This window comes from Erpetoichthys calabaricus, chromosome 16 (assembly GCF_900747795.2).
Source record: "Erpetoichthys calabaricus chromosome 16, fErpCal1.3, whole genome shotgun sequence".
NCBI lineage: Eukaryota > Metazoa > Chordata > Cladistia > Polypteriformes > Polypteridae > Erpetoichthys > Erpetoichthys calabaricus.
In genome coordinates, this window is record NC_041409.2 from 71,393,415 (window position 1) to 71,402,959 (window position 9,545).

Consider the following 9,545-nt stretch of genomic DNA (forward strand, 5'->3'; position numbering starts at 1 on the left):
TACTCAAGACATCTTGGTTACATTTAACTCTTGACCCCAACACTGTGGAGTTTGTACATTTTGTGTTTGCACTTAGGATCATCCACATACTTCAGTTTTACATCCACATTTTACAAAACATGGATTTTGGGTTAAATCGCAATTCTACCTTGGACTTTTTTTGTGTGAGTGAACCATGTGCATTAATGCGTCTTGTGATTAGTAGCTTTCTATCCCAGGCTGGTTCCTACCTTGTGTCAATGCTGCCAGAACAGGCACTAGCATCACACAACCCTGAACTGAATAAGTGTGTTAGAATATGGGTGGATATGGAGATCTTAGTTGTGTGACTTTTAATCTATTTCCTTAGCAGGTCTGAGCAACAATGGTTGTAGCTGTAATGAGACAGCATTTTATGATGACCTATGACTCAAAGAAGAAAACGACTTAAGTTTCAATCTATTAAACTGGTGAAATCACAGATGAGAGAAAATAAACTGCAGCTTATTTATATATACACAAACATATGTACGACATGCTCCAAAAATATACATACAGAATAAAACACACAAGGCAATATTTGAACTTTCATCTGGTAATGCAAGTTCACAAAAACAGTAAGTGTAGATGCTTCAGTATGAAGTATTCACTGAGTACCCATGCATGAGGAAGGACTAGTCTCCTGATTTTTCCCTTCCTTTTTCATTATGTTATACACTACCACTAAAAATTTTGAACAGAAGTTTGGGAAGAGATGTACATCCTTTAAAAAATGACTGGGGACCAAAAGGATTCCAGGTTGATGTGATCCTCTAAGTGCCCCTCTACTTATCCATGGAGAGCAATGTTAGTCATGTTTAAGGGTTTTTTGGACCCTTCAAGGGGTCTGAAGCTGAACTCTTAATGAACATATGAAATAATTATACAAATTGTGGCCCTAAGCTAACATTTAAGAGGATGTCCACTGTTTCAGGGATAGACGTTGTTTTAAATGACTCCTACTTGTATGCTACGAGTGGATTTATGGAGTTCAAATCATTTTGAAATGGCCTTATAATCTTGTCCAGGTTGATGAGCACCTACTGTTTTTTTTCTCTCAGTGCCGCTGATGTGTTCTTAGTTCTAGGCATGATGCTAGATTAAATAGGCATCATGTGGTTAAAAAACAAAAACTCTCAAATTATGAACTAGGTTCACAAACTTTCAAGCATAACTGTAAATAGTTTTACAAAAATGGGCAGTAAAGGTAGTCCTACTGCTCTTTACCGATTTCATTTTACTGCTTTGTTTACACTCTTTTAATTATGTTCACCTATTAGTTAGGTATAGATCTTGAGCACGTGTAGTTTGATTTGGTCTGCTCATTATAATGCTCATCATATTTCATGTACATTTTAGATTATAACTAGGGGGCTTCACCCCCTGCTCGTTTCACTCACCAACCCACGTGTTTGGTTTTCCAGATACACACTTTCTTTAAATTGTTGCTATTTCATTAGTTTCACTTTTATTTCAGAACTTCGGTAAAAACAATATTTAGAATCTTTCGAGTCCCAACATGCTGAATCTTTTAAATGTGTTCCGTGACACGTGTTTAATGACTTTGTACCATAATTCAGGATAGGTTTCTCTGTTTGGAATTTCAGCACAGACAAAACGATCTACATCATCAGCAGTTAATAATTTTTTTGCAAAGTAACCAATAAATGCATGTGAGGTAAACCCCATTTTTGAAATTCGATCATGTAAATGTATGCTTGGATTTGACTGAACACTGTTTCGAGTTCTTTCAATAAAATTAAGACTTTCTGATAAAACAATCTACTTACGAAAGTTGGAATATCCTGAGCCGATGTAGCAGGAGGCATTGTTTTCAAGAATCTCCGGATTTCTGGCCATTGTGGATTGCACGTCATTGTAATAAATAAATCTGGCCGACCGATAGTTCTGGATATTGCCATTGCATCATGATATAATTGCTGCAATGCTCTTGGACTACCTTGATATGATGATGGTAATATTACTGCTTTACCTATTTTGAATTTGTCTGAACTATTGATATTTGAATTCTGAATTATTATTATCGTAATTGTCAGACAAACAATAAGGAGATAAAAGAGAAGCCAACACATGTCCGGCGTCCTGTTTCCATCTTACAATTTATTTATCTGAAAATAAAGAATGGTGAAGATCCCAATAATGCTGATCTCCTCAGGCCCACAAAACATTTCGACGGTGGTCTTAGAAAAAAGGAAATCAATAGTTTTGAAAATTTCAGCTGTGACAGAATGAGAGCACCAACAAGCCACAGAATTAAATAATAAGAGTTTAATAACAAGATTGTTGTCTAATTCAGAAATTGGTTGGAATTTCAGAAGCCAACTTAGCTGGTCATCTGTTGGCTCACTTCATCTCATTTCTATTTGGGTGTGGTGCCATTTAATGAAAAAAATTAAATAATTCAGAGGACTAATTCTTAAAAAATAAGTTAATTAAAATGAAGGGAAAAGAAGTTAAATAGCAGCAAAAACTGGTCATTAATTAATAAAAAGGGTTAGAATGACAATCTGTAGTCACAGTAGCTCTCTAGGACTGGAGATGGAAACCCCGGCTCTATATATTATGAAAATACTATATTAAATATCACTTATAAAAATTGCTTTTGCCTGTCTGAGTAGCTGTTCTCACAAACCACAGCTCAGCGCACACAATCAAAGATAACTAACATAACCAAAGATATTCAACTAATGACAGTAACACGTTTTGGCAATGACAGCTGAAAAATGAGTAGGCCGCAATCATTGTTGAACTCTCACTCATATACTGTGCTTTCCCATGAAATAAATGCCACAAATGACATGCCACATGAATTATTTAAATCACGAATAGAAATTACCGTCACACATATTCAGAAAACTTCGTATGATACCAAAAACGACATCATCATACTGCACTCAGCCATGTGAGCCAACAACTGTTATCAAAGTTGACATCTAAAATTCTAATTTTACAAATTCCAGCTGTGCAAAATGCTCATAACATTCTTATTACAGCTGACATAACGGAGTATAATCACACATCTTGGAGCCCATATTACCTGACAGACTCACTCATATCAGGCTGAGGCACCATTGCCTACATAACTTGATCAGAGTTAAATTATAACTGACTATGACTCAAAAATAAAAAAATCTGCCAATCAACTATCCAGTTTGCTACAATTCTGAGAAAATAGGAAAACCCATACTCTACTGAGAATGACAAAGCTATCTTTGCAGAAACACTGATCATACTCCATTCTTCAATGTCAGGAACTAAAAGCCAAATCAAGACTGGGAACTTCTTTCACTTGGAAAAAATTAAAACGCATCACCACTTGCCAAAGGAAAGTACAGCAAAAAATAAAAAGTATATGTAGGTAACAGTTTATTTTTGATCGCGGATCTGTTCACTAACTTCAATAAACAAAATATATTGTGTTTATATCTTGCTTACATTTTTAAGATGGAAAAAATGTCAGCCAAAAGAGCAAGTACATTACAAAGATATGAGTCCAAAGAAAAAGTGTTCACTGCCTACTTATTTCACTTTCATGGTGCCTCCCTAGTACTTGAACAACTCCCACCCTTAATCAGTGCCATTCTCCTTCCTAAGGACAGCATTTAGTCTCTTATCTCTAATAGGGGGGAGCTTCTCAAACATTTCAAAACCAAGCTTGATGTCTGCTCTGGGCATCTTGAAGAGAAGAAGATGATTCTTCAAAACCTGAAAAAAGGACAATTTAAATAAAGATATGATACTACAATTACCTCATTGAAAATGTTTGATTAAATATCATTATGCTCTTTAATGCCTTCTACAAAATTACTATTTTCACAATACCTCATTTGTCAGAAAGTATGTCTTCCTCAGCAAGCTTTTTCTTTCCATGTCGATTTCCTGTGCATAAATACAGAAATTCATAAAACTTTAAATGCTCTCCGTGTGTGCTCAGTACTTTAGAAAAAACGTGCTGCTTTATTTGAAATAGCTACAGAAATCATAAGCAAAATTAAACAGAGTACATCCACAGAGTGTGTAAATGTTAATAAAAGTGGATGAATCCAAAAAGATGCTTTTAGTCTTCAGAAAGTGTTTCCTGCCAAAAAAAATATCATCTCCCTTAGCCATCCAGAGCAGATTGGTAATATCCCCATCACATAAGAATGACCAAACCTCTTTCACACAACAGAAAATTCATAATGTCCTTGAATAATGTCTTCAAAACATGCAAATCACAGCTCCCCAGCACTCTAAACAGAAGTGGTTACTATGTGTACAACTAATCATCAGGAACATGAACAGAATGTAACCTACCTGGTTTTTTGTGTCTTGTGAAAAGATGAAGGCGTTCACATGAGCAATGGCAACAGCATATAAGACTGGACACCATGTAAGTCGTAAGGATCCTGTTACTAGTGCCCGGAAGTATGACCGAAGTAGAGGCAGAGAATCTTCAGGAGGAGAAGTGAACTTTTCCAATGGAATGGGCAACTGAAATTACCACACCAACATGGTTAGATTGGGCTAAACAAAAGTGGAAGTAATCATCATACAACATTTTGTCTTTGACAGGAATAGTATCACTCTACGTTCACAACATAACATGTATACTATGCTAAATTCTCATTTTAAGATGATCAGACACCACAGAGCAGAGAGACCCGCAATCCAAAAGGACTGCTAAAGGTGTAAGCTGCTTTTTGGATGGGGAAAGAGACAAAGCTGCATTTTTTTTCTCAAAATGAGACACCTGGCATTAACAATCTAAACTGTAAATAAATACTCCAAAAACCTTATATGACATCATGGCTCATGCCTGACAAAGTTGTGAATGTAAAACTAAATGGAAAAATGTACAGGGATGGCTACACAATGATCTCCATAAAGATCTTAGGTTTTGGGGAGACTGAAGAGGCATCCAAATAAAAAGTGACTTAAAATGGGTCCTGTATGAGTGGTCTGTCTGAGAGTTTGACCTTAGCTGATTATTGGCAGCTCTCTTTTATTTTTTAATAAAATGGACGAGCCACTAGCTCTCAATATCAGGGGTCTCCAACTCCAGACATGTAGTGCTACTCTGGCTGCAAATTTTCTTTCTAACCATTTTATAATTGGAGACCAGTTTTGATGATAATTCAGTCTTTTGCCTTAATTTTAATTGGTTTATTATTTAAGAATCAGACCCCTAAAATTATTTCTTTTTTTCCTTAATTGTCAGCCAAACAATAATGAAATAAAAAAGAAGCCAACACATGTCCAGCAACCTGTTTCCATCATACAATATCTGAAAATAAAGAATGGTGAAGATCCCAATAATGCTGATCTCCTCAGGCCCACAAAATATTTTGACGGTGGTCTTAAAAAAAAGGAAATCAACAGTTTTGAAAATGTCAGCTGTGACAGAATGACAGCACCAACAAGCCACAGAATTAAATAATGAGTTTAACAACAAGATATGGTTTCTAATTCAGAAACTGGTTGGAGTTTCAGAACCCAACTTAGCTGGTCATCTGTTGGCTCACTTCATATCTCATTTCTGTTTGGCTGTGGTGCCATTTAAAAAAAAAAATTAAACAGTTCACATGACTAATTCTTAAAAAATAATTCAAATGAAGGGAAAAGAAGTTAATTAGCAGCAAAAACTGGTCACTAATTAATAAAAAGGGTTAGAATTACAACCCGCAGCCGCAGAAGCTCTCTAGAACCACAGATAGAGACCCCTGCTCTACATTTTATGAATATACTATATTAATATCACTTATAAAAATTGCTTTTGTCTGTTTGATTAGTTGTTCTCACAAACCATAGTTCAGCACACACAATCAAGTTTGTGAAGTAACAAACTGGTGTCATGGTAAATGGTTATTTTCACACGCACATTCTGTGTTGATGAAACAGACGTCAGCTCGCAAGACACTCTAATGAAACAAGCTAAATCAAAAGAAAGGACTTTTTATTTCTTGGAATGCTTCTACCAATCCAAGATTTTTACGCATTTGTCTTTTCAGTGCTCTGTTTTCTATCCAGACAAGTAAAATATTATAGCAATATTTTACAAAGTGTTCTGTTCCCATCACACAGTCTGTCATCTGTAGAGTCATATACTGAAAACAAATCCAATTTCTTGGAGTGACCTCTTGGATACAGATTTGCTAACAATACAAAATGGGTTTCAATAATAATAACAATACATTTCTTTTTAAAATCTCTTTCTTGCCACTAAGGACATTTTATAAAGGAAGACATAAACAGAAACAAGACATCATAAAGACTATGACAGTAAAACTTCATGTGCCATTTCTAATGTATCATAAAGCAAAGACTTGCCATGAACTCATTTCTTTAACTCGGGCTGTGTTTCAGAAATCATATACTGCGTGGCAACATTCAACATTCATTTAAGAAACTTCCGAGGAATATATCATTTCTTTTTACCTGTGGCCTTCACCTGTTTAAAAATCAGTTTCCATCACACGTTACACACAAAATTTTTACAGAAATAATAAATCTGTGCAAAATGTTTCAGAAGCCATACAACAGAACTTGTTTCTTGTCGGGCACCGATACTTTAGACCTGGGAAGGAAACTATTTCCATGACAGCAGCTATACTTTGTGAAGGTTAAATTAATATTGGCTAAGCAAAACTGTTCCACATTTACAGTGGGTATAGAAAAGAATCACCCACTTCGAAATATTCCCACTTTTTTTGCTTTACCGCCTTAAATGAAAACACACAAACCAATATTTTTCCAGCTTTACTTACTCAATGCAATCTACAACATCCAAGTGAAAGATACAGCTACAGTTCAGAAGAATTTTAAAAAATAAAAAACAAGAAATACTGAGATTAATAAAGGATCACCCCAAACAACCCCCCCCCCCCCCCCCCCCCCATACACACACACAATATTTGTAAACTCAATCAGGTATAAGTAAGCACCATTTTCATTGCAGACCATGGTTACTGGCTTCCTTCCACCTGTGATCAGTTGTAATCAGTGTGATTAGTGAAGCTGATCCTGGAGTATTCCCTTGCTTGGCAGTGCAACTGACAGCAAACAACTGACTATGGGTGGCAAGCCACTTTCAAAAGATCTCAGGGACAGAGTCGTGGACAGACATAAGGCAGGAGATGGATACAAAAAAATCTCAAAGGCTTTATTAATCCCAAGGAGCACAGTAAAGTCCATAATAAAGAAGTGGTGAGTGTTTGGTACTACTAGGACTCTCCCCGGATCCGGCTGTCCCTCCAAATTGGATGGAAGAGCAAGGAGGAAACTGGTAAGAGAGGCTACCAAGAGGCCAATGGCCACTTTCAAGGAGTTACAGGATTTTATAGCAAAGAGTGGTCATTGTGTGCATGTGACAACAATTTCACAAGCGCTACACAATTGTGGCTTATTCGAGAGGGTCACAAGGAAAAATGTGTCCAAAATGAATTAGGATTGTTTATTCATTTGCAAACTTCAGACATTGAATCCTGTGGTTAGGACACAGGAATGGTTTTCTTCTACTGACTACAATAAATGTCATAATGGTTCAGGTGCCTCTGCACAGTAGGACAGTGCACCACCACTCAAGAGTCTGTCAAATATTCCTGAAGGTCTTTTACAGTCAAACGGGAGTTTTTATTTGCCTTTCTAACAATCCAACAAGCAGTTCTTTCAGAAGGTTTTCCAGACCTCAACTTGACCTCTACCATTCCTGTTAACTGCCATTTCTTAATAACATTATGAACTGAGGAAACAGCTACCTGAAAACACTTTGCTGTCTTCTTAGCCTTCTCCTGCTTTGCGAGCATCAATGACTTCATTTTTCATAGTGTAAGGCAGCTCAATGGCTGCTGATTGTTGGAATAAATTTTGAGGAGTCAGAAAATGTATATGGCTTTGTAATTTGTATCACCTGTAGGTTCGTAACAATGATTATGATTATGAACAAGCCGTAGTCCTAACAAGCTAATTAAGGTCTGAGACATTGGTAGAAGTTATCTGAGACATCAAACAAAGTGCTGGAACATTTGAATTTTGCCCCTTTTCTTTTTTTGCTGTACAATTGTGCAAAACAAAAATAATGCACTAATCTTGCATAAAATACTAAAAAGAACTGTGTCACCTTTATGTATGCCTTTTGGTGATCAGTTCATCTTCTGCTCATTTAACTATTCACAGTAACAGACATTTTAAGCAAGGGTGCCCAAACCTTTGCATGCCACTGTATATATATATTTTGTGAATAGTCAGCAGCATGTCTTGCATTTCTAGCTAAATACATTGCTGTCTTCTGTTTCTCACTAAATACATTATGTTTTCTTCCTAATCATCAGTACCAGTAAAGTTCTGATAATTTTATATCGGAACATAAAAATATATGGGAATTAAAAAACATATGTTATTTGGATCTGACATTCACAATGCCAAAGGAAATCTATTTCAGAGCACATGAGTAGCCATAATGAACTATTTATTCACTTAATAATTTTTACACTTATAGCTTAAATGTGCACTCTCTGGGATGTGGGAGAAAGGCAGGATAGCAGGTGAAAACTTCAGACAGGTAGAGACAGTAGCTAGGAGTTGAACCCGGGTCCCTGGAGTTGTGAAGAAGCCTCACTAATTACTGCGTTAACGCTGTCTATTCTGTAGTTAGAGTTACATGTCAACCATTCTGGGAAAAGAGCGCTATATAAAAATATCCTGAATTGAATTGAAGGGACTTTCATCATCTTTGGATCTGAAAGGATGAGTTACAGATATCCAGTTTAGGACAATTTATGACAGTAGCTTCTTCATTAAAAGGTAATGTTTTCACAGGAGTTACCACAAAAAAAGCTGTCATATGAATAAGGGTTATTGCAAAACTTCCTGATAAGTAAACAAAGATTTTACTTATTTGAACACAGTCTGAACATGGATCATTTCCTAAACATCTGTCCAAGAGAAGCAGAAGTCTACAGTTAGGGTCTTGATAGGCACATTTTGGACAGTTTGGGTCATGGAAGATATGTGCAGTACCAAGTTGAGTTAGACCATGTTGAAAACATTTTTTTATCGAGAGCGGACTGCCATTCAATGTCTGAAAACACTGGTAAGGTGAAATGGTGATTCTAAACTGGCCTCCGAGTGTGCAGAAGCTTGTCTTCAAAAGGGATGCTGCTTTCAACCAGGTCTGCTTCCTTCCTTGCACTCTATGCTGTCATGTTAAACTCCCGCTCCCTGGAACCAAGTAATGGACTATGGAAGAATTAGAAGAATTCATTGTTCAGACAAAATTTTTAGAAGTAAATTGAAGCAAAACAACCAAGGAGGGGGAAGCAGTAAATTAAAAATCTGAAAAAAAAGAAAAGAAAAAACACCAAAAATTGCCTTGGCAACACCACAGTGAAATGAGTCCATACCATTAAAAAGCATTTCTTTTGTCAACAACTATATTAAATGTTTGTGAGCAAACCACAAAGGCAATCAGAAGCTATTAAGTGAATTACACAGGCATTAAATCCTCAGTTTTCCTTTTATTCATATTT

At 36.2% G+C, this 9,545-nt stretch overlaps 1 protein-coding gene across 2 annotated transcripts in view; it reads right to left on the reverse strand.

Annotated features, from left to right (window-relative positions):
* Positions 1-1,116: 1,116 nt before the first annotated feature.
* The window catches only part of rpap1 (RNA polymerase II associated protein 1), a 90,018-nt gene continuing 81,589 nt past the window's right edge, over positions 1,117-9,545 (reverse strand). For both annotated transcript variants that reach the window (XM_028821450.2, XM_028821449.2), the window contains exons 23-25: positions 4,336-4,512; positions 3,862-3,918; positions 1,117-3,744 (exon numbers count right to left, since the gene is read on the reverse strand). In XM_028821450.2, the coding sequence (XP_028677283.1) occupies positions 3,607-3,744; positions 3,862-3,918; positions 4,336-4,512 (372 nt within the window). In that variant the 3' untranslated portion in view covers positions 1,117-3,606. The remainder of the gene's footprint in view (positions 3,745-3,861; positions 3,919-4,335; positions 4,513-9,545) is intronic.